General features: G+C 38.3%; 1 protein-coding gene across 11 annotated transcripts in view; it reads left to right on the plus strand.

The window, feature by feature from the left end:
* Positions 1–971: 971 nt before the first annotated feature.
* stxbp5l (syntaxin binding protein 5L) overlaps positions 972–25429 on the plus strand; it is a 137161-nt gene continuing 112703 nt past the window's right edge. For all 11 annotated transcript variants that reach the window (XM_075479947.1, XM_075479949.1, XM_075479955.1 and 8 more), the window contains exons 1-2: positions 972–1972; positions 24953–25050. In XM_075479947.1, coding sequence (XP_075336062.1) covers positions 1805–1972; positions 24953–25050 — 266 coding nt within the window. In that variant the 5' untranslated portion in view covers positions 972–1804. The remainder of the gene's footprint in view (positions 1973–24952; positions 25051–25429) is intronic.

Consider the following 25429-nt stretch of genomic DNA (forward strand, 5'->3'; position numbering starts at 1 on the left):
TTATGCTACACAGTGGTAAACATAGACCTGTCCCAATTTCTCTGGAACATATGGCTGCCATAAATGAGCACACATGATGCGCTTGTCTTGTTGATCCTGCGGCGAGCTGGCATGCTTTGGGCTCATCAAGAGTAGACATGTGACTTCCTCAGTGACATCTAAAAATGTAAGCTTTTCCCCTTTAAAATGTTTGATAATAAACTATGTTATCTGTGTTGGTGACATCATTGTGAGGTAGAATAAGTATGCCACCTCTTCTGTGATGGAACGGACCAGGGAAATGCCCCCAAAATTAGACTTCTCTCTTTTGCAAATAGCTTCTAACTTGACACTGTACCTCTGGTCCTCAGAAACACACAAAAGATGGAAACACTAGAAAGCAAATTAATTTGTGAAAAGTAAATAAGACCAAACTGCTAAAGTCCAATGTGTTTTAACACATAAATGTGGCTCTTTGAATTCTTGCAAAAACCGTGGTTATTAGGCTAAACCTTGTTTTAGTTTTGCTAAATAAAGCATTAGCTGTGTGTTAAATTCAGACCTCCTGTGGATGCAATGCTTTTAAGTCAAAAATTAGATAGTAAACGGCATCCTGCTTATTGCTTGAGTGAATAGTTCAGATTTTCTCGTACTTATTGAGACTTCTGGACACATTGGGTGAACAGTGCAGATGAAAAAAAAAGAATCATAACATTCTGCTCAGAATTTTGCCGTGCTCTCTTGTCCTTTTAGGCCTCTCTACAGTTACAAATACATTTCTCTACTTAGCAAATATATGGGAGAATGAGCGATGGGTGGGTTTTCTATTTTGTGTTAAGGTGAATTACTCCGTTATTGCGGTGCTGTTTGTTTCTGTACCTTCATCATGCCTTTTACTTGATTTAGAGCCTTGTAACCAGTCGCTGACGAGAAGGCGGGAGAAGAAACGGAGAGAGGAGGCGGGGCGCGGGGCTGGTTGGTTACGGGTTTTCAGCACCGCGGACAGCTCCCGTCACTTCTATGTGGACTACAAGGAGGCGACGCTCAAACACAACTGGATCACATTAAGAACCGACTCACATCGATGCATAGATTAACCCCGAGTTGACACCTCGAACGCACGCCACCGTTTTCCTCCCCCCTTCTTCTCGATGCTTGAGTTGTTTCGTTTTGTGGCCTGACTGAGGAGTCCGACCTCCTTCAGCTGCATTGCCTCTGCGTCTGCTGGCTGTTGATTCCTCATTTTCTCCTCTTGCTGGCAACCACGGTGTTCTGAAAGTGCTTTTTTAGGAGGGTGGTAGAGGAAGTGGATTGACCTGCTAAAGTTTTTCTTCTTTTTTTTTTTATCTGTTCACTTCTATCTGATGTGTTTGCCTGAACGTCGCGGTTCCATCCCCTGACTATGTTGAGGTGTGGGATTTTTACCCAAGCTCGGGAGTGGATGTTACTTTAGGATGCAGGCGGAAGATGAAGTTGAGTAGATTCCGTAGCCGTTGGTGCATGTTCTGATAGGAGATAGGCGACCTGCATCTGCAACGTTGGCTGAAATTCTCAAATCAGAGTGGATCAGACGCATATTAGTTCACGAGGGCACCAGCCAGAGCTCAAGATGAGGTGCCTCTCTGACTTTTTAAATTGCACCAAAGAGAAAGAGGGGGTCTTTTTTCTGTAAACCCTGCTACTGCTACAGGAAGCGACGCTCTCTTTCTATAGCCACGTAAACGAGTTGGGATCCTGTATGTGAGTGGAAACTGCAACAAAGAAAGCAGACTTGTCTTTCTCCGCTCTTCCTCGAACCAAAACTTATAAACAGAACAATTGAAAAATGAAGAAGTTTCGGAAGGTGTTGGATGGCTTGACCACCTCCTCTCCAGGAGGGACTTTAGGATCCCCATCGTGCGGCAGCGCTGCTGGGACTCCCACCTCGGCGCCAACTCCCAAGGAAATCGACATCCAGGAGACGCTACTATCGGAAAACTTTCAGCTGTGTAAGGTGGGTATATGTAGATATATTTAGTTGTAGGCCCGCAATGTTGGACAATGAATTCATGTCCACAAACAATAACATCGCACACACCCTGGACTCTTGCTTTCCCATAACCTGGCTATGTTTGTTTACAGTTCTTGTAGAGGGGACGATGTTTTCAGGTGCTCATTAAGACTAACATGGAAAAAGTAAAAGTTGAATTAGTTTTCAGTTCTGCTGCTGGTGCCGTTGGAAGTTCAGCACCACGGAAAGCTCTTAGTTTCCAATTCTCTTGAGAGAAGAAGTAATTCGGTACAAAACAGAGGAGCTCTTGTTCTTATTAGACTTTTTTTATCTATTTATTTATTTATTTATTGGACAAATGATTGCAGTTGCTCCATTACAGCCACCCAGCATGCCCTGTTTAACGGCTGTATAAAGCTATGCCGCTGGTAGAAACCTCCGCGCACAGCTGGTGAAGCTGGCATACGTGTGAGGGTTCGCGTCCAGTTTTTGGTCCTCTCCAGCTCCCATCAGTATGTGCGATACAGTTTCTGTGTATACCAATACCAGCATGCTGTATAGACTGCAGTTGCTCACACACATGTGCTGCAAACAGTGTGCAAAGGAAGTCAAGAAATAGAAGCATGCCCATTGCATCAGCAAGCGGGCGCAAATGGTAAAGCGATGACATAACTGGTGTCCCTCCCTTGAATTAAAAAAAGAAAAAGAAAAAGAATGCATATCAAGCCAGCGGAGAGGTCCTGCAGTGCTGTCCTAGCTGATGCGCTTTTCACTGGGAAGGAGGGAGAGAATGAGGGAGGGGTGCTGAATGAAGGGGAGGGGGTGTTTATAGCTGCTACTGCCGCCCATTGCAGCCCCTTTTCTAAATGCATTTTGCTGCGTGTATTCTTTACCCTTAAAGAAACGAGGGTAAATTGTGGATGTGGCTGTGAATAATTAATTGAGCAGCAGATAGAAAGGGGGTTGTTTTGCAGAGCTATATTATTACTGGGCAAAGTAAGACTGGTCAGGGAGGGAGTGGGTTGGAGTGAGCAGGGAGGTTGATTCACAAGCTGAGGAAGATGCTGCAGAGCACCCTATAGCAAGCAGCAGAAATTGCTAGAAAAGAACAGCATGGATGCCTGGTCCCATGCAGGAAACTGCTCCTCCCCAGTGAGGGGCTCAGTCCATGGATGGATTAATTGAACTTCTCGTGAGAAAGCAGTAAATGCTAAAATATGTCCTCCAGTCCATCAAATCTCTGCTGTGTTTTTATGAGTCTGCGCAGGTGCAGGTCGAATATCGGTATTTATCTCTCTCTGTGTATGTGTTTGTGTGTGTGTGTGTGTTTCAAAGGGTATGAGAGACAAACACAGAGAAAGGTGGAGGAATAGCTGCAATACTTACATCTGTCATTTATGTCTTCTCACGCTGACAAGGGTTGTAAGTGTGACTTGTATCATCTTTCTGACTTTACAGTGTATCCATCAGATGTAAATATCCTTTAAAAATGCAGAGGCATTTCTGATGAAAAATGATAAAACTTAACATCAAACAAAACTTTAAACTATTAAACCCATCTGGATACTAAAGTGGGTCAATATTTTAAGGACTGAAGAATGAGTGTGCAAAAAAGAAAATAAATAAAATAACAGAATGAAAGAAAAGAGGCCAGCCTTGATTTTTGCTTCTGTCATCATCTAATGAGGATTCTGCTTCCACATGTCATGCCGGCAGGATTTCGTGACGATGTGCACACGCAGATGTTCTTAGAATGACATAATTAGACCCTGATATGAGCCTGTAAAGAAACAACTGTTTTGTTTCCATTTAAGCTGAACATTTATTTTTTTATGACAATCTATGTAAGCTAGGAAACAGGAATGTTTAATTGTTTGAACCTAAAATGGACATTTAAACATGTAAACCTCATGGTCACCAATAAAGCAGACTAGATGTAGCCTTATCTTAAACAGATACTTTGAGGGAGATCCATTGCAGATGACTAAATTTACCCTTTCATTCATTACCCCTAATATTTTTAGATAAGATCTCCACTTTTCGAGGGGGGGACACAACTGCCAGCTAGTGCAGTATGTGTGGGAGTGTTTGGCAAACTTCTCAAAGTTAGTCATGACTTCTGTCCTCAGTGTTCGGTGTGGGAAGATGCAACAACTCATATTACTATTATTATACATTATATGTATTTATATGCACTGTATGCACAATGTGTTTTTACACAATTATTATAAGGAAGTGCAGTAGGGTGGTTATAAGGGATGTGCTAAAACTAGCTCTGGGTGAAATCTCACTGAGAGACCAGATGAGTTTATGTTGTATTAGTAGTGGAAAGTGGAAACGGAGAGAAACACTGAACTGAACTGCATTGCATTGAAGAGTAACTGGATTAAATGGACTGAATAGTATTTACAGTATAAGAGTAAAAGGTCATTATAGTTTAAAATAATACAAGAAGTCCATATGTCCATACTAACTCAATTGCTTGTCAATGCAGCAATTTTACAAAATAATAAATGTGCATATATTTGTGTGAGAAAGGATATCTATAAGAATATGTTTAAACACCCTTGACAACATCTAAAACCTCAAACATTTGCATCAACCAATGGTAATTGGTTACAGATGGTAACAGATGTAGCTGTCAAAGCTTAGATATAACAGAAAGAAAGATTTCCCTTTGACAACCGATGTTTTGTCTGATACTATGGATAAATTCCCTACGATTTCCCGAAAGCACAGGAAAGGCGCAAACATGTGAAGCAGTATGCAATTGTAATTTTTGTAAAGGAAAAAATGAAAGCCTGAAACATGGGTCAAAAATGGCAGAATGTCAAACACTTTGAAATTGAGACAGAGGAATGACTTCTTGAGGAAAGTGTTATTTATAGGGATGTATGCAACCCTCAAGCCTCAGCGAGTGGGCGAGTACAGACAAGGCCTCATTGGGGTCCGACTGGGGAAAGCAAAACCAGATCAGAATGATTAAACTGTTGGGAGAACTATCCACAGCACAGAATGAATCTTGTTCTGTGGTTCCACAAGCTGATGCTACACTATCAGCTTGAATGATGCGCCCCTTCTGCCTTGTTTGTTACAAGCTGATTCCGCTAGTATTGTCACAAAGACAAATGTTTTTCTTGACTCGCTTCAATGACAGAGAAGCGTCAGTTCCATGCACACTGTATATCCCAAACACTGCTGCTCAACAAGGGCATTGATTCATGCTCCATCTCAGATGGGTAGCTCCAGCTCTTATCTGGACTTTTTACTCAGGTGTCCTTGTCCTTCGCAGTCTCCAGAGGTCAGCTTGGTGGAGCGCTTCTGAAAAGAGAAGACTCACAAAGTTTGTTTGGGTGCAAAGCTGAAATTGTTTTCTCTCCTCACCAAGCAGCTGAAATTTAATTAAAATGATGTTGACTCAATACAATGCAGCCTCCAGAGCCAATTCCAACCACCCACGAAACAGTGTCAGTAATTTATAGTAAAAGAAATTGCCTCTTTATCTGAAAGTAGAAGCTTTTTGCCATAATTTGGATTGGCAGGGTTTGTTTTAATGACTGTCATTTACATTTGCTGAAGTGTTCTTTCTAAAATGACCTCATTCATATTGCATGTGTCACTTGTACTTTACCCCATCACCTCTCTAAAGTGGAGTACTGCCTGTAGAATTCTAATAAATGAAAAGTGATGGTTCCCTAGTCATGTCACCATGGAGAAAATGACTGTTAGTCTACTGATTTGGATGTCTGGATGTACTTTTAATCATGGATACGAGTGCACTGGTCTGACAAATAAAACTTGTTCTGACAGATGAGCACACACCTGAATGTGCAATGTCATCTCCAAAAAGGTTGGGTAAACGTTCATGGAAAGAGAATGCAGTGATTTGCAAATTGTTTAATCACAACATGCAATTGAAAAAAGATGGTTTTGCTTATTTCAATTTTGATTTGAGTGAAGAAAAAAAAAATAAAAGTAGGAACATTGAATATAAATAGCTGCAGCCATGCATAGAGGTTGTATATAATGATTTTAGGTGAGGTGTTGTTAGAGGAAGTTGCTAATATGACTGTTATCAAAGTTTTTTCTTCTGTTTAAATCACAGCCAGTGTCTTTTGCTAAAAACATAATTTAGTTATATTTTTGCTTTTTGCTTTTGACCTTCGCTTGCATGTACCCTGGACAGCTTTTTTAAAAAAAAAAAAAAAGTTCTTCATCCAGACAAGCATTTGAGAGCATTGTTTAGGAATGATCTATGACTACACTAACATCCCTGAACAACCATGGGGTTGCTCACATAGACTGGACATGCACGTGTTTGTGTGCACAGGAAGCAAAGTGTCGTTACCGATAGGCATGTGACCGGGGAGTGAAAATCAGAGTACACATGTAGGGGCTGATATGCTCAATCAGGAAGCAAATGAGGGGGTTGTTGAATGAAGTGCGCCATTTATGAAGTGATTTGGGTCTGCAGGACGTGTTTGGGGTAGATGGCAGGTGTGATAAGTGCTCGACTCACATTTACAGTCCTGTCTGTGATTGGGCTTTGGCAACTAAAGTGAGGAAAAGGAAGGGAAGGATTAAATCTAATTCAGGATCAGAAGGCACTACAGATTAGTTTCCCCTTTACCAGACAGATATTAACTCAATCCTACAGAGCATCTAAACAAACTTTTACCAGAAAGAAAGCTATCAAATATTGCAATCTCTGCTAGTGAACATTAAACTGAAAGATTGGGTCTTTGCTAATTCACTTTTTAAGAGTATTCTCCAGGAAACTAGCTAAAGGCAGCCGAACATATCTTAATGCAAACTCCTGACATTATAAGAGATGCAATAGTTAAATGTGATGCTACAGCACCATTTCTTTATTTTCCCCTTTGCTTCAAAGAGATACCATCCTCATTCTTATGAAATGAAGAGAATTTGTAAATTGAAGTTATTTTTTGACCCCAGATGTGGAGAAAATGTTAGTGGCTCACTTAGGATTTGATTTTTTTTTTTTTTCGAATCTGGAGCTTCTTTAAAACTGCACTGCTAGGACATCTTGACCCCATTCATGTCTCTAATCTGCTTTAATAAATGATGAATCTCAAAAGGGGATGTATGGTGACCCAGGACAATTGCATTTAAAATGAGATGTTTTTAGTAGAATCATCCTCTCTGCAGGATGTGAGGATGTGATTAGTTTAACAAAAGGGTTTTGGTTCTTCTGTGCTGCATTCTACAGCCTGCTGTTCAGGTGAGAAATGCTCATTGTTAGTGTAATGCAGTCCATAAGCACTGACTCTTTATGCTGCATGCAGAAGTACAAATAGAACTTTTGAAAGGATTGAAAGGAGAAGTTTTTCACCATTGTCTATGTTCCTCAGAGGATGAAGCTCTTTGACTTTGGTGATCCCCAGACATTTTATTTATCCTACAACACAATCTATGCGTTGGACTGGTACCTGATTTTAAGAACATAGTCAAAATTACAGGATTTAATTTTCAATGATTCTCTTCTATTTAAAGTTAACCTTTTATCACTACAGTTGGGTTGATAAGTAAAATTTGACTTCAGTAGCAATACAGCCTCACCAGAGGTTGTGGTGTACAGACATTTGTCCACTTGCCCAAAACGTAGTTGTTTCACAATCTATGGCCGTAAATTGTGAGATTTTAATGTTTCCCATGGCAGTTATTTAGGTGATATGACTGGAATTGCGACACATGAATATAAAAATGTGAAGGCCATTATAATAACCCTGTGTTTTGCAACTTGTAGACCTTACCATGTACATTGATTTATTCATACAATTTTTAATGCGTAACCCTAACCATTAATGGGTTAAACTCTGGTCCGCAAAGGTCCATAATTAGCGCCCACCCCCAAAATTTCCAACAACCCTACTTTCTAAGCATTTGTGGGTAAGGAAACACTAATTGAAAAATAATTAAACTAAGATGTACCCGAGCACATCTGAATCTGTCTACTCCAAGATGAATAAACCATTCAGAAAATAGTGTGATGAATCAGTGGGTGTTTTGCACAGAAGGGCATTATTGTTCAACTCGTGTTTATTGCGCTCATGTTCCAAGTTCAAAGGTTGTGAGCTTGAGCTCTCCCTTTCCTATGTCTCCTTCCTCCGACAGCACGCTACATTGTCATGTAAGGATGACATCAACTCACTCCCTCCCCAGCAACCCCACAAGCTCTCGATGGGTGTGATGACTCAGTGGGTTGGCTTCCAGCTAGTCTCACATTACCATGTGTCGGCTGCCTGTCAGAAGCCACAGTGCAGGATCAATTAAGGAGGAGTTGATGTCAGGCTGAGATGAGAGTATGGGGAAAAAGCAATATGTGGGAGGGATGTTCTGTAAACCCTATGCAAGTAAAGCATAAAATTTGTATTGTATTCTATTGAACAGAAATTGTAGGAATCCTTTGAAACACATATAACATGGAAACAGCAGTTTGCATTTGCATAACACTTGTGATAAATATCTGTGTCAAGCTGTATGAAGACATGAACTACTGTGCCATTATCTGCTGTTTGTGTGACAGCATGAGAGCAAATAAGACATAGCCGTCACATGCTCTTGTGTGGGCTTTCAAAACGCTTTGTCCCTTCAGTGATAGCAGACTCCCTGCCTCACCTCATGCTGTGTAAACATAATCAAGAAAGCTTTTTAAACAGACCTTCTTTTCCCTTTAGTTTTCCATCATTGCGCCCCCACGTGTAATGATCCAATGTAATTTCTCGGTTATGTGCTCCATCTCCTACTGGAAAAACAAATAAGCCAAACAAAGAGAACCAAACTTAGCTTTCTTGTGCAAGACTTGACCACTGAATGTGTGACCAGGGCAGATGGCTGCAAAAATCCATCTGTGGTAGAAGTCAGGACCCCACCCTTTCCTGAAAGGCCCATCCTCAATAAATATTTTTCTTGTTTTTCCAAGTCACAATTGTTTTGTTTCTATGGCTACACTGATAGTCAAGAATGAGGAAAAGAGGGATGATAGAACTCAAATTAAATTCACAGTGACCCAGAATCTTATATCCGTTTTGACAGCTGATGAAAGACTTGCTGCATTCAGTGCTTGACAATGGGACAGCTGTCTTCAAAAAAATAAACTATTAAAAAACAATTTCCCACCATACGCTGCTGTTACCTCATCCTTTAAGTCCATTTATTATGGAGTTGCTTGTAAAGACACATCAGTAGTCCATTTTTGTCACATATTTCTTGCTCTTTTTGTGCACTGTTGTGGTACAGATGCAATATTCCAGTGCAGCACTGCCAAGTTGAGATTAAAGTATGAAAAAGAAATCCCAGCAAAGCTTTACCCCAACATGAAGTTCCTTCTTATCTTTTAGTGTGTATAGGATTGCTCTGCTCCTAAAGCAGCACTTTGAAATAATGAGCAGTAACTAGTGATCAAGTTGGCGATAGCAACCACCTCCATTACTGTCAATAGACTATCAGGTGTTGTCAGATGTTGTGGCAGTAAGAATCAACCAGTTCTTTGTACACGATGTGCATGCATGTAATATGTTTTAAATCTGCGTGCAATTTGCTGCACACAGTCTTCAAAATGCATCTCAATTTGTGGACAAATCCAGTCTTCTTACCCACATTTTACTGTACTTTATCTGCATTTTGGCCACTAAATCCTCAACATTGTTTATAAAGCAGGTGCAGAAACTCCATCACTAGCACTGTTGGATTTGTCTCACTGACTGACTGTCACCTATGTGTATTGAGGAATGACAAGAGGACGCTGCTACAGGAACCATTTATGCTTCTTTAGACTGGCCAAATGCTTACATGGAGTAAACCTAAATAGACAACGATACTTGAGCAACAAGCTCCAAAAATTAACTTCAACCTCCAAATGGTTTTACGCCCAAGCAATTTGTGAAAAAACAAGTTTAAAGTGACTCAAAATATGTAGACCTGGCAGCACTGCCTCTTTGATTGTCACCCTCTGAACAGTATCCTTCTTCTACATGTGTGTTATGGGGGTAATATGGCTGTTCTCCTGCGTATAAGGACTTTTGTTTTTCTAAGTCACAATTGCTTTGTTTCCATGGTGACATCAATGCTCAAGTATGAGGAAAAGGGAGATAGTGGAAGTCAACTTAAACCCACTATGACCAAGAATCATATGTCAGTATTAACAGCTCATGGAAGGCTTGCTGGACTCAGTAGTGCATTTTTGTCACACATTTCTTGTGCCAATAGATCCAGCCATCCATCCAATTTCCTATGTAAATTGATTTTTTTAAGGCAATAAAAACAAAACAATTAGATAACAATAGAAACATAGTTTTTAAAAATGAAATAAGAAATGTATGTCATATATCTTTGCTATCACTATTACTTGAAGTGACAAACCTCACTTAAGATTACTTGACATTTCTTTGTGCTGTCTGTATGTGGAATGTGGAAACCAGAGCTATTTCAGTAAACATGCAATATATCTGAGCCACCATGCCATGATAGTGTTAAAGAAAACTACTCTCTACATGAGCATAAAGTTACATAACTGCAGTGCAAAGGGTTTAACAATTCATAAATGTACAAAGTCAGCTCCTCAGACAATTTACCAGTTTATATCGTCAGGGAGATGCTGAAAACTAACGGTGTACAAAGGTGGGTTATTTTCAGTTACCGGGAAGTGGCGTGGTGAAATACAAGTGTCCATACCAAGATCCACTATTGCTGATGTCATGAAAAATGTACTGACATCCATGTTTCTGTGCCTGTAAGGTTAAAGAACGTACGCAGTACAACCACACATGACTGCTTTCTGACCCCACGCATGAAAGCATGACACAAAGCCGTTCCACACGCTCACACGTTGCTTTGCGACGCATAAAATAAATTATGTATTTGTTGCTGTCAAGCCCAGGGTCTCATGTGAAGTGATAAGTGTTTAAAATCAAGGGGTCAAAAGCAAAAGAATTATGTTAAATACCGTCAGATAAAAAGCAACTGTACGCTACATGTAACAGGGCAGCATTTCCTTGTGAGTAAGTGAGCGAATAACAAATTAACAATATAATGCTCAGCAAAAAAGAGGTTTAAAAAGAGGTTCGATAACAATGAAGCAATTCCACATATTGAAATACAAGAGGAATAAACAGAGGAATAAATTTTAAAAAAAAAACGAAGACATAAAGACAAGAAAAAGTCAAATGTAACAAAGTGAATTGTTATATTTCATATTTTTATATTTATATTCCCGTTGGCACAGGCATGTTATCTGGGCTGTCCATCGTGTTTTAGGACACAAATCAAGCAAGAGACTAAACAATGACATCATATATGACTTTATCAAATGTTTCACAGCACCTTTGATGATGTTGCCTTCAAACAGGGACATCAGTAGCTACAACTGTAGACAGCTGTAGCCTCTGCCTCTCAAGTGGCCCATTGTGAGGGAGAAAATCTGCAAAAAGAGAGTATCCTAATAAGAAACTCTTCAAACTGAACACTACAAGCCCTCAGATAAACATGTAGAAGATTAGATGAGTGGTTGCCGAGACTAGCCAAGAAGAACAGACAGACTAGGAGATATTTCTTTTTTTATAATACAGTAAAGCTATATTCAGATGCTTTCTTACAGCTGTACCCGTAGCAGATTTTTGGTTGCTTGTGGACAACACAAGGTTACATTTTCTTTACTCAGGAAGATACAGAGCAACGATGAAAAACAAACAACACAAACAAAACTAAACAACAAACCCTGACAACAACAGGGCACTGTGACATTTTCCGTTAGCCTACATGCTTTGCCAGTTACGCAGTTACAGTAGGCATGTGTAGTGTACATAATCATGATCCCCTATCACATATTACAGAATGATGAAATAAGGAAAGAGAGAATACTACCAATTCAAAAATTCCAATCGGTGACTGGGTTTAAATTCACGAATAACCAGTCTTCTTATCTTTATCTCATTACATCTTCAAGTCCAAATCCTGCTGCATTAGTTGTACCTTGCTTTTTGCTTTGTTCTTAGCAAGTAGTTCACTTGAGAAAGAAATGATCAAATAATGCTCTGCTGGTACTTTGTTTCATATTTCGCAATAACATGGGAAATTCTGATTTGCTATGTCTCAATGAATGCACCACCCTCTGCCATCAGTAACACAAACTTCAGTTAAAAGAAGTCAATAAATGCTGCAGCTTTTAACTACTAAAATCTTAATCAAAACACTGATTAATGTAGTGAAAATGAAGCAAATGGAGCCTATATGTGACCGTGGATGATGTCATTTTTTCAATAGGTTAAAAAGCTACCTACCAGCCTACGTGTTTCAACCTTACTATTTCTGGTGCTTTGTTTTACCAACCTGGACCAATGGAACAGATGACCCGCATCTGTAGACAAGGGGGAATGTTTTACACAAGAACACTGCTAATTCAGTATTTGTCTGTTGTTAAGGTGAGGGTGCTTGGTTTGCTGAAAAGAGCTTAATCAGACGATGGTACGGAGTTGTTCACTCCAAGCCATAAAACGATTTGCAAGGAAAAGAGAAAATATAATAGTTATAAAAAAGAAACAAATTAGATTCTGTTTTTAAAATTTTGACCAAATCATGTCAGAAATATTTCATAAAGTTTGTCAACATTTTTCAAAAGGGCATTTTTTAAATATATAATGCATGATTTTTTAAACTTAAACACAGTGGGCAGCTACTTGCTATGTGGCGATACAGTGCTGGGGTGTATCGATGATCTTACCAGAGGAAACAGCCTCTCTCCTGCTGCCTGCCTCCTATTTCCTCTTCAAAGATATCTTGCTGTCAGGCGATGCTCCAGCTGTGAACATGCTTGTGTCGTTTCTGAGCAGGTTGTTCGAGCTTTTACTGCAGTGAGTAAGGTCATGTGGTTTCAGGCCAGTCATTGTCCCTGGCTCACAGGGAGGTAAAGAGAATTTCCAACAGAAAAAACAGAATTAGAGCATAATTGGTCCATAGTAACAAGTTCTCCAATGAAAACAAGCATATAGGTCATTTGTTCATACCCTTAAACACAACCCATAACCGCATACCCACTTAATCCAATTCAGGGTCGTATGGGAGGGTACAACTCAATGAGGATTTCTGTATCAAAGTACAACTCGATGAGGATTTCTGTATCAAAGAGGACATCATTCTCAAGTTTTTCATTTAATAAGCAACAAAGTGCTCATAATTAAAACATAGGGAATTCAGCTGGTTAAGTTTATATACAACGCCTTCAGCCATTGATCTTTGTGTGAAATGAGTGTGAGCTACAGCTCTAATATAAATGAGCTCACTACAATCAGCAGAGATGGAATCTTAACCAGGTTCATTCATTGGTTTTCAGACCTCTCACACTGAATTTTTACCCTATCCACATTTGTGGGCTGCTCTGTGTGTGTGTGTGTGTGTGTGTGTGTGTGTGTGTGTGTGTGTGTGTGTATGTATGAACCACACAGCACAGAAGAGGTACTGATTAGATCAGCCTCAGTCTCAGTGATGAATGAAAGTTCCTTCATCATTTCACTTTCAGGATGATGCAGGATCCTACTCTGAAAGTCTTTATTCATGGAAAAAGACAGAGTGAAACTGAGGATAGTGTTTAATATCAAGTGCCATCAAGCTTGCCTGCTACCGTGAATTTGAAGTAGGGGTTTAACGCTCAGTCTGGAAACCAGACAACAATTTCCTCAGAAGTTTAAATCCCCCATCGATGAAATAGTTTAGATGTTTTTCTTTGTATCTCATGGTGAATAAATAAGTTATTTTAGCTGGGTGTTTTTATTCACACCCTCTGACATAATTGCTGTAAAACTGCTAAAGATAATCATATCTTTCTCATGTTGCTGAAGTATTTTTTCTTTACTTAAAATTGAAAGTCTTTCGAACAAAAAATTTAGTTTAGGACAGACTTTAGAGTCAGCCTGTTGTAACCTGCTACAGGTTCAAAAAGAGGTGTTGTTGAAATAACAGGTATTGTAAATAAGGAGTGTAATTTAAAAGGATGCAACAGTCCAATTCAGGCTGATAAAGAGAAGTACATTCATAAACATACAACACTAACTGGATCATTTTTATTTTTCAATTCAAAGACAAAACAATAAAATAGATTCTTGACCAGAAAACAAAGCAAGTTGTGTTCCTTATATAAAACTAAAGGAATGAGGTTGGGTTTGTAGTCACTGTATTTTTCAGCTCTTATTTCCCACACTCCTTGATACATCCTTGATCTTCTGTTCCACTCCCTCCTCCCAGACGTTTTCTCTCCTATCCACGTTTTGTTATGCCTCCTCTTTATTTTGGGCAGCTCCCAGCAAGATCGAAAGAATTTTTGAGCAACCTCAAAATATCTCCCTTCAAACGCTGGTGGGGAAAGCCACGTGTATCTATCTATGTGATGGGTTCTCTGACTCTGTAAAGTCAAGTCAATAGTAATGGCTGGTTGTGATAGGAATAGGCAGATCTGGTTCTGCCTGCACTGCTGTCTCTCATCCTCACATGTAGCTTGAGGGGACAGGTGCTAAAACACCTGGGTGATGCAGACGAACAACAAAGGCAAACTGCGAGTATAATGAGTTCATACATTAAAGCGAGAAGATATTGTATGCTTAGATTAACACACTTTTAGTTCCACATTTAGTTTCTCATTTCTACCCGTAACTGCTATCATTTAAATCCAGCAGCTTTTAAGTGGTGTCTGCCTTTTATCACTGGAACGCCCTCAAACTTGTGCCAGTGTTTCTAGTTGCTCTTCAGGTGTGCTAATGAAAGAGCTCTCCCTGCTCTCACATCACTTATTTGATTGAAAAGAAAATGCGCTGGATGTTTCAACTGACAGAGGGCTGTTGTATAATTCAAGGTTGATTTGCCCTCACTGATTTGCATACAGTATTGTCATGGTAACGCTAAAGCACTCCCATCAGATTTTTAAATACCAGTCTTGTCTGTTGCCCTCAAATGGAAGCATTCTTCGAAAACATCAAATATTTCAGTCTTGACTTCTTGGCTTCTGTTTTCACTTCATAGTGTTTCACTTTTCTTTTTTTTTTTACACTTAACCTAAACTGGATTAATGGGATATTTATTTCAATCTAACTGTCAAAACTGTGCAAAGTTTCCACAATATCATTGACAGACTCTTTGATACAAGATTAGAAATTGTTGTCTGGTTTGCTTTGGAAAAGAATCCATTACAGAGTAACACATCACAAACAATCTAGTTTTTGATTCAAAGTTGAAATTCTTCCAATTCATATTTCTTTAACATTTAGTTTAGAGCTATGCATCACCGCTGTTAAAAAAATCTGTTTTGAATCAATTCAATGATCAATTATGAATGGTATAGGATAATATCTGCACCAGCGATCTAAACCACATGACGCAACTTTTTGTTATTACACTAATTTTAAACAGGTTTAAAACGTTGCCTTTATAAACATTGATAGCAGTAAGCACTGATAACATTTGCAGAAATATAGGAAGAACATTAAAACCTAAACAAATAAGTGTTTTTGTGGTTTAGACCTTTAGTTTTCATTGTAAATGTTTGACTTTGCCCCTAAGTTTTTCAAAATTTTAGAGACAAAATTTTCTGTCTGTCTTGAAGATGCTGATCTGACGCAGACATCATATCAGGCTTGCAAGGTTAAAGCACGTATGTGTAGCATCAACACGAAAAACATTTCAAATCTCATATCAGGACAGTATATACAGTTCATGAAAATGCTATTCTGAATTTAAAAGATCAATCTGGTTGTTGAAACCTTTGAAACTTAAAAAAAACACAAAAGGTATCAAACTGAACATTCATACAAAATGACTGACTTAAATATAATTTTAAGAGCATCTGTATAAGGGACAAAGGGTTATTTTGTTAGTGATTTGCAAGATTACCTGTCAGCCCATTTACTCAATACAGTAAGAATGGAAGCAGCAGCAGAACATTGCAAGAAGATTAAGTTGTCACATATTGTACAGGTGAATGGTAATGGAAATTCATTGAATGCATTCATCCATAAAAACATTTTACTGATTATAAAAGCAAAACTAAATCCAAACTATCAGACAATCTAAAGGTACACCATGCTAGGTTGCATGTTGGAACGAGAGTAGCATTGTGTGAGGACAGATATGTGAAAGAGTTCTTATCAAAGAGTTGTTGGGGTATACCTTCAACAACTTAACCAACATAAGTACAATGCATAAGCACATACAAAAAGGCTTCATGCATTTTGGTCCAATTCACAAAAAACGGTCATTATCACTTGCTTTACATGCTGACCTGTTGTATTCCACTTGAAATATTAAGTTGCATATAGCCATATATGTCCCTAAGTCAATTATACAGTATATTATCTATTGGCCCACTTTTCTGGGCCACCAAAAGGAAAAAGAGGAAATCTTTTTTCCTGTTTTTATCTTTTTCATTAAGAAAAGACAGCTTTTAGTGTGAACCAACCGTGGTAAGCCAAGTTAGCCCAAAAAACAGGTATTCGACTGTATTTTGAGACCAGCAACACCAAATGTGAGACTGACAGATTGAGTTCTGGAAAAAAAAGTATCATGCGCTGCAGTAAATTTAATTTTAGTTGCAAGGTTTTGATCAGTCAGTGGTCATTTCAGAAAGGTAAACAAGCTACCAGCAAACATTTTAATGAACCAGTTATACAGGCAAAAGTGTTTATAGGCCAAAACTGTTGCTGTGTATTTGTTGTAGTTGAGAATGAAAATATAATGAATATCTAGTAATATCATCATTAACCAAAACGGTCTGTCTTGTCACTGCTTATTTTAGGTGATAAACAAATTCACACTGGGCACATGTGCAAAGAGATAGTGTAAGATGTTGAGATTTTACAAGAAAACTGTGAAATAATTGCTAAGACCTCTAATACACACACCACAATTCTCTCTATTATTTATGTTTTCTTGTGCCGTCCCTTGTTGTCATCACACATACAACTCTCCCCATGTGTTATTCACCTCTTGTCAATGCTACTGCTTTATACTGCACACTGTAAGTGGCCTCTCAAGTCATGCAACACTTCCCCAGTGATATTGTTGTGCAGGTAAATATATCCAAGCATGGGATGCCATATAGCTCAGCTAGTTGAGCAGGTGTCCAATGTGGTTTCCCAGCGTGTCAAGTCTAAGGCCCTTACCTGCATGTCTTCCCCAACGCTCTCTGCCCCATTTCCTATGTACCCACTGTTGAATAAAGGCCATTGGTGCCAAAACTGCTACTTAGCTCACTACATTACTTATTTATTAATGTGCCGATCTAGCTACGGCATAGCAGGAGCTGTGAAGGACCGTATGCTCGTCCTGAGTCACAGTGATAACAACGGGTATTCATTTTTTTTTCTTACAAACATATTTTGGACCAGGATAGATGCAGCTCGCAGGGAGCATTTTCATCAGGGAGTATATTTTTGGTACCATAAAACTGTAAATCTCATAGGAGTGGGTAGTCATTATGTCGCTGCAGATGAAATGCGATTTTTTTTGATGAAGTTGAGGGCTTTACAAGTCAAACATGAGTCTACCGCGAGACCTTCCAGGTCTCGTCTGATATTCAGTTGGAGCAAGCAATATTAAAAACAGCTCCTCACAGGGCAAATGCCTTATCCTGACAAAAGATGATACTGTACTAGAATTTGAGTCTCCTTGAATCATGCGGTCAACTTGTGTTATCAGCACATCCTCCACCCACAAATGCAGACTTTGTATTGTATTTGGCAATTCTTATGAGAGGGATAGCGCCCCTTAATTGTGTAGAATATACTGCCGTCAGATGAGCAAAGTCATTGAAGCCTACATTAGTCTTTGCTAATGAGAAAAAAATAAAGAGACATTGTAAGTATCAGGGTTTTCCAAATGGGGATATTTTTTACAGGCGTGCCCAAATGCATCTAAACATTTTTACACACATTTGTACATTTTCCTTACAACTTAGTGTAATTTATATTCATATATAACATGTACATAGTATAAATATTGCAGATAATTATTGTATTGACATATATTGACATATATGTATTGACTATAGCCATCATGTTCTGCTGAGCTGCATTTGCAGATTTAGTCGCTGAATGCACAGTTGGTTGGCAGTGGCAGACATGGGTGCTGCCTGCTATTTATAGAACCAGGGGTCTAGACCAGCTCTGCAGCTGAGCACCGTGCAGAGAGAGAGAGAGCGAGAGGCTGGTGGGTGGCATGAGGTGGTATCAGTCTATGGGGGGTGGGGATATCTGTATGAAAGCACGGGGCTTGTGTATAAAGCTGGGATGTGTGTTGAAAACAAAAAGTGAAAAGGGGAGGAGGTAGATGGAGACTAGAGTTGATATAGTGCATCATCTGGCAGAGTTTGTGCAGGTTTTCTGTAGCAGGTCAACTGTTACTATGCTGCTGACTTCGTTTTGCATTTTGTCGACTTGAGTGATGACAGGTCACGTAACAGAGCGGTACCTGTGTTACTATAGATAGATAGATACTTGGATAGATGGATGTCCAAACTTGCACGCTAAAAGAAGAGAAAAAATAGCTGTACGGCTTTGGTCTTCAATAATGTATGAGCATCTCTGGGTTTCGCTACAGAAGATGTGCTTCTCATGTACCTCTTGGCTCACTTGTATGTCTATATAGGGGGTGGTGCTCCTGTATCCCAGCAACTGTGCACTAGAGTCAGGCTAGTCTAGCTACAGAACTTACAGGGGTCTGATGGCAACACCTGGAGGATGACTGTGTGAATTATGAGTTTTTAACAGGTTCCTCCTGAAAGTTATGTGTGTGTTTCTTTTCTATGAGTGTGCATGAATACATATGAATAATTTATGGTTGAATTTGATGATCTTCCGGAAAGCCGAAGTCACAGTTAGGTTTGGGGTAGCATTAGGAGCATTATTCACAGTTTTCTGCTGTCAAAAGTCTCAAAAATGTATTCTCAGGCAAAACACTTGATTCTTTCGTTTGCTCTTTTCAATGAATGCAGGTCAGTAGGAATGGCAGTTTCTTTGTGATAGTGTGTGTTTGAACCTATTCTGCAAATTTAGTCACACTTACCTTTGAGAACTATAGAATATAGTCATTTTAAGAATTAAATGCTACTTTAACAGACCACTTACATACATAAATGTTTGCTTTTAAATCCCATAATGAAAATTAGTGTTTATTATGAAGAAAACATGGAAGGAAATTACTGTCTCAAAGTGATTTCAGCTGAAACCAATTAAATGCATTTATGTGTGTTGCTATTTTGCTGTTGGAGCTCATGGTGCATATGTTACAGTTCAATGCCTTCCAGATGCAATAGATGCCTTATTGTTGTTGAATGCTGGATACTGAGCAGTATATTATTAAATATGTAAGTGTTTCTATGTGTGAAGTGTTGACATTCAGAAATGAATAAGGAGGAAATCACAATATTGTGTAATATGTTTTTGGGAAATTTGATTGGGTTCCCACTTGAGTTCCGGTTTACAACAGAAATCTTCAGTGTTTCAGAGAGCATTTAAATCAAGACATGTAACAATAAGCATTGAAAAAATTCTCAAAGTAAAAGCAAGGGATAAAATTGCTAAATGCAAAAAAGAATTTCCCTATCCCAATTTTAAATTGTGACTTTGTGTTTGTTCTATATGTTCTAAATAAAAATGTATAGGGATCACAACTGAGTAATTTTCAAATCAGTATGTTGAATCATGAAAGACTAGAATATAAACACATGTCTCCAAATCTATTTTTAATGCAAGTAGCCCACTGGCTATGGCTCCATTGTGAACCCTGCTGTGTTTGTATTAGCTGATTGACAAACAGCTGCAACTGAAGGTCAGGTTGTCTCAATTAGTATGCTGCAGCAGTGCTCACAAAAAAAAGGAACACTGATACCATTTATACAGAAGTTCTTTTTCACAGTTACTTCATGGGAAAAACATTAGTGTTTATTTGTTTACATGGAGCCTTTTTTTCTGACAGGAAGCACTATGCACAAATGTTACACAAGAATATATCATTTCCTTTGCTGCTGCCCACCTCCTTTCTGGGAAAGTTCAGTCAGTCACACAGGGGACCATCCAGTTTGAGAGAGCACAGCGTATTTAATCGACGTAGATGTAGAGGAAATCACAATTATTTATATTTAGGGTGATTTGGTTTGACAGTGTTGAAGTCTTACCAGCGCAGGGCAGAAGTTAGTTTTATCGTATTCTGTAGGTCTCTATACACACTGGCAACTATGACTGAGATAATCAAATAGTGGACTGCTCATTTTGTTCCTCTTAGGTTAGATCCAAGACATACTGCATTTGATCATAAACTGAAGGAGTGTGGGACAAGAGTCACATAAATTTGGGGTGGTCCGTGGCGTAGTGGGTTGATCAGGCACCCCATGTACAAGAGGCTATAGTCCTCGCTGCAGTTGGCCCCGGTTCGAGTCCCGCATCAGATGGCCCTTTGCTGCATGTTGTTCCCCCTGCTTCCTGTCACTCTCCACTGTCCTATCCACTAAAAGGCATAAAAAAAACAAAAAATACTTAAAAAAAAGAGTCACATAAATTTGAATTCTTTGCTTTCTAAGATTCAGAAGAAGAAAAATCTATTTTAAGTGCGTTTTGTCTGTTTAGTAAAGTTGAAGAAGAGTAGCAGTTCTGTAGTAGTTTACATACTGCTGCTAAAGTTAGCTGTCACTTGGTAGTTAGATAAAAGCAAGCGGGATTACCACACAGACTACACTATGCATTCTCAGATTTTAACAAAGAAAGAAAACATCAAATCCAAGCATGACTGTGAAGGACAGTCTACAGATTTAGTGGGCATCTAATATGACCATAGTGACTAACTTCTAACCTATTGCAAATGTTCAGCTCATTGGCTCTGTCCAGTCTTCCATCTGTCTAATCCTCCTTTACCTTAAATCATCTTCATCCCTGACCACACACCTCTCAATTTGTTTTTTTCTGGAGCTTTCTTTCCAGCCTTTTTAATGTTATAGGCACTCTGTAGTTTTTATAAACAGCTAACTGAGATTTCAGTCTTCTACATTCTATGATTGACTGTCTTTGTGGGAAAACACAGTGTATGGCAGTGATATTTCTCTTTTCTTTGTTTAAATGTTGGTTGATGTGGTATATAATTTAAAAACTCAGATTGAGTGTGCAAAAACACTTTGGTGCAACTAAAACTTTTCTTTATTGATTAATTGGCCAGTTATTTACTTGATCAATAGTTTTTTTTCCATAAAATGTTTAATCCCTAGCTCACAGTTAGCGATATTCAATCTGCAAGAGTACTTTTATGACATATAAAAAAGCAAAAGATACAATTTTTACTGGAACTAATGTTCAGTCATTAAAATGTTTTGTTATGTTTTTAGTAGAGTAGTTGTAGCAGAGGCACACTATATGTGAATTGGGATTTTTCTTTCACCACCAAATGCTTATATTTAGGATAAAGACAAGTGCACATTTAAATACTGCTGTGGGACAGGCTGTCCATTATCTGTAGGGTTTCATTAATAGCCCCTCTATATGCCAAAATGTTCTTGAAAAGTGGTGTTACCTGAATTTGTGTGTGTTTTTCTTATAAATCAAAATCAAATCAAATCAAATTCATTTGTATAGCACATTTCATGTACAAAACAATTCAAAGTGCTTTACATAAAATAAAAGCATTGCAGCAGGGAGTGGAAGAAGCATTAAAAATACATAAAATAATATAAAGAGAAACAAATAAAATAATTTAAATTAATTTAAAAACAAGCAACAGTCAAGATAAATTAAAAGATATCGTGCAGATTCCATGCATAGACACATGAGAAAATAAATGTTTTTAACCTGGATTTAAAAATGTCTACAATTGATGAAAGTTTAATCTCCACCAGCAGTTTGTTCCACTTGTTTGCAGCATAACAGCTAAATGCTGCTTCTCCGTGTTTAGTCTGGACTCTGGACTGGACCAGGAAACATGTATCTTACAGCAACGTTGCTCTCTTTCGCTTGGGATTCACAAATGGCTTCCCTTGCCAACTCAGGCAAGTGAGAATCAATGTGGCATTTAAGGGCATGCTCTAACTCCTGGTGACTGGTGCTGAATATACACACCTACAACGAAGAATGAGAGCTTAATTAGACACAGGAGTGTTAGAAGTGACGATATTAATGACTGTGTTAGTGAGTTAGTGGGAGTTAGAGACAACCAACAGTAGACCTGCATGAATGTCTCTCTATATAGATATTGAATAAAGAAGTATAGTATGTGTCAGTCTGTGAATGTGGGTGGAAATCAGAGGAGAAGAGAAGACTCAAAATTTTCACATTACCATATGAATGACAAGGCGTCTTGATAAACAAAAGGATGTCTGTAAAGATGAACCATAGGCAGATGAATAGGGTACACAATGGCGGAAATCAGTATATTTTACCAGAAAAAGAGTGTGTGACCAAGTCAATAAATGTTAGATTACAGTTCAGCAGTCTTCTGCTTAGCTGCATGTAGCTTTTGCTAATGCTGATGCCCTGTATGTTTTTATTACCAAAGTGCTAGAACTAGGTACTATAGGAACTAGGGACTCTCGCTATTCCTTTGTGTTGTCACTGATGAGCAAAGAATGTTCCAGTGTCTGGTCAATGTCCAGTTTTGGTTGTGTAAATCCATGTCATTTCCTTGTAAATTTTCCTTCCTAAATTTCCTTTTAAACCCAAAGAAAAGCTTTGTGTGGTGCTGCATGTGAGGCTTGGTTGCTACTGGCAAGCCACAATAACAGCTCTTTTCTGTTTGAGGGAGCAGCTTGAAGGGGAGGAGGCCAGTGATCGATGCTACCCAGAGGCATCGCTGAGAAAGTTGGAGCTGGCATTTACTTCGGTGTTCCATCACAAACAGAGAGTGAATGACAGGAGCCCTCAAGAGTTTGTTGCAGATCTTGGGTTGTGGCTAGCTGAAAAGAAAGCTGATGCTGGTGAACTTCCAACTTTCAGAGAAAAGTCCAGTGTGACTAAGAAATTCACAAATACGTTTTTGGAGTCCCCAACACATCAGTCCATTGGTAATATTTAGTTCACGGCCTAACATTACATACTGTAGTTAAACAAGAAGAAAATGAGTTGGTGAATTGGTCAAATTAAATGCTTGAGTTTGAATGGAATTTCATGAACAAAATGTAAGAACCCAGAAGTTATAAGATGGTATGCCAGTGTAATGTACGGAATCTCTGTCACAACTTGTGTGTGCAGGAACACAACGAAACCCTATGATCTACTTTTCCTTTTCTTGGTCTTGGCTAGCAATATCTCGCTTCCTCTTACATTTTTCATACATTATGATGTGTCACTGCAAGGTGATGTTGTTAACCCGTGACTTTTTCTACACGGCAATGTAAAGTTTTATACATTGTTAATTTGCTTGCTTAAAAGGATAAGAAGTGGTTCAGGATGGTGTTGGTTTGCTTACTCTCTAGAATTATGTGCTTACACATTTTGATATTTATCAATCACTGTTAAGGCAATGTAATGTGGCAGCACCCCTGTACAAAACAACATCTTACATATATGTTGCCATCACACGATTTTTAACCCTGAATTGTGACGCTACATTTTGGACATGGGAAAAAAGAGACTCGACTGGATTATTTGAGAAAAAGAGATATTATTCAAATTGAGAAGAGATCTGTCAACCAAAATGAAATCGCTAATGACTGTAGCACAGGTGAGCAGACTGAACCCTGCTGAAAAAATAACTCCTTTTTTTCCAATTCTGACTTGAGTATAATAAGAAGACAAGGACACAAGGGAAAAGTGTTGTCATTTTTATTAATTAGAATCCGCAAAAACATTGTTGCCAATAATTTGTCGTTTTTTTTCAAATAATATTTTTACATCCAGTAGTTTCCTGATAAAAACACCAATGTTGTTGAATGTTTTCATTCAACAGTGATGATGTCCTTGTCTCTACTGTACATTCACCCAGAGCCGGTTTCACTGGGCCCCACTGGGATATTTAACATGACTAATGGCAGACAGCTACAGAGCATGCAGTGTCTCTTAGAGTGGGTGTATGAGAGACACTGTTGTTTTGCTTTGTCAGGCTTTGGCATGTAATTGTTGAAGCTAATCCAATTACTATCACATCAAAAACCAGTTGTATCATGAATAGAAAGTACAGTTTATATGTAGTTACATGACATTTTTGTTTTATCAGTTCATGTATTTTGACTCTGTATGAGTCTCATTTCACTGAAATTATAATCCTCCTTTATACATCAACAAACTCTCACAATAAAATGTGAAAAAGTCACATTGTTGTAAAACACAGAATTAATCAATTTTACACCAGAGACTAAAATAATTCAATTACTACCCTTTCTGGGATCCAAAATTAAAATTATTCCTGCATTGGTCTTTTAGAAATCACAACATGTTAACATTTTGTATGAAACTGTCACACATCAAATTGTTTTTTTTTTGTTTTTTTTTTAAAGTTGCATGCCTATGTTTTCCATTGCAAATTGTTTATGATTTTCATTACATGAAGCTGTCACAAATGTGATATAGCTTAACTGGAATATGTTCAAAAATACTATACCCTAATATGGTAGGAATATGGTGGATGGGGCATCACAATACTTCAAGATATAGCAACAAGATATATTCAATTTTCTGTGGTTTTAAATCGAGTTAAAAAACAAGTTGTATGAATGTATTTGTTTGTTGTTTGCAATTATAAGTTTCTGCTTCGACATCGGGTTAATATGTAATTGCTGACAGTGGAAAGTAAAAACATCATGCAGTTCCCTATGGATGTGGCACATTTTTGGGGATTTACACATCTCTTGTATTTCACTTTTGCAAATGACATCATTTCAGCTGTACTCACCACAAAGTAGTGTGTCAGAAGAGGCACTCAAAATAACTACTTGATTCAATAACCACTGTAAAAACAAAAGCTGTTTGTCTTGTTTGCATAAAACACTGATCCGTTATCTATTCCCTGCAGACGGTTCGTCATGGTTTTCCTTACCAGCCCACTGCTTTGGCCTTTGACCCGGTGCAGAAGATCCTGGCCATCGGCTCAAGATCAGGCGGCGTACGAATGTATCCTTTAATGTTTGTCCACTTCCACCTGTGTTAGACAAGAGACACAGAAGAAAGCCATGCTAATACTCTACAGCATTCTGTAATTATTGTGTCTGCTCTTTGACCTTACACATTAATCTGCAAAACAATGCACATCATCTATCTTGGTTAACTAAATATAAGTGCTTGCACTGTTTTTTTTTTCTGATAATGTAAGAAAAGATTTAAATATGCCCACTCACACATTGTTTTAATTTAAATGTGAAAAGATATGGGCAAACAAATCTAATTAATATATATATATATATATATATATATATATATATATATATATATATATACTGTTGGAAGTGAAATTGACATGAAAGTGGTTTTACAAAAATAAGGAAGACGTGTT

Source organism: Odontesthes bonariensis, chromosome 12, assembly GCF_027942865.1.
Source record: "Odontesthes bonariensis isolate fOdoBon6 chromosome 12, fOdoBon6.hap1, whole genome shotgun sequence".
In the NCBI taxonomy this organism is placed as follows: Eukaryota; Metazoa; Chordata; class Actinopteri; order Atheriniformes; family Atherinopsidae; genus Odontesthes; species Odontesthes bonariensis.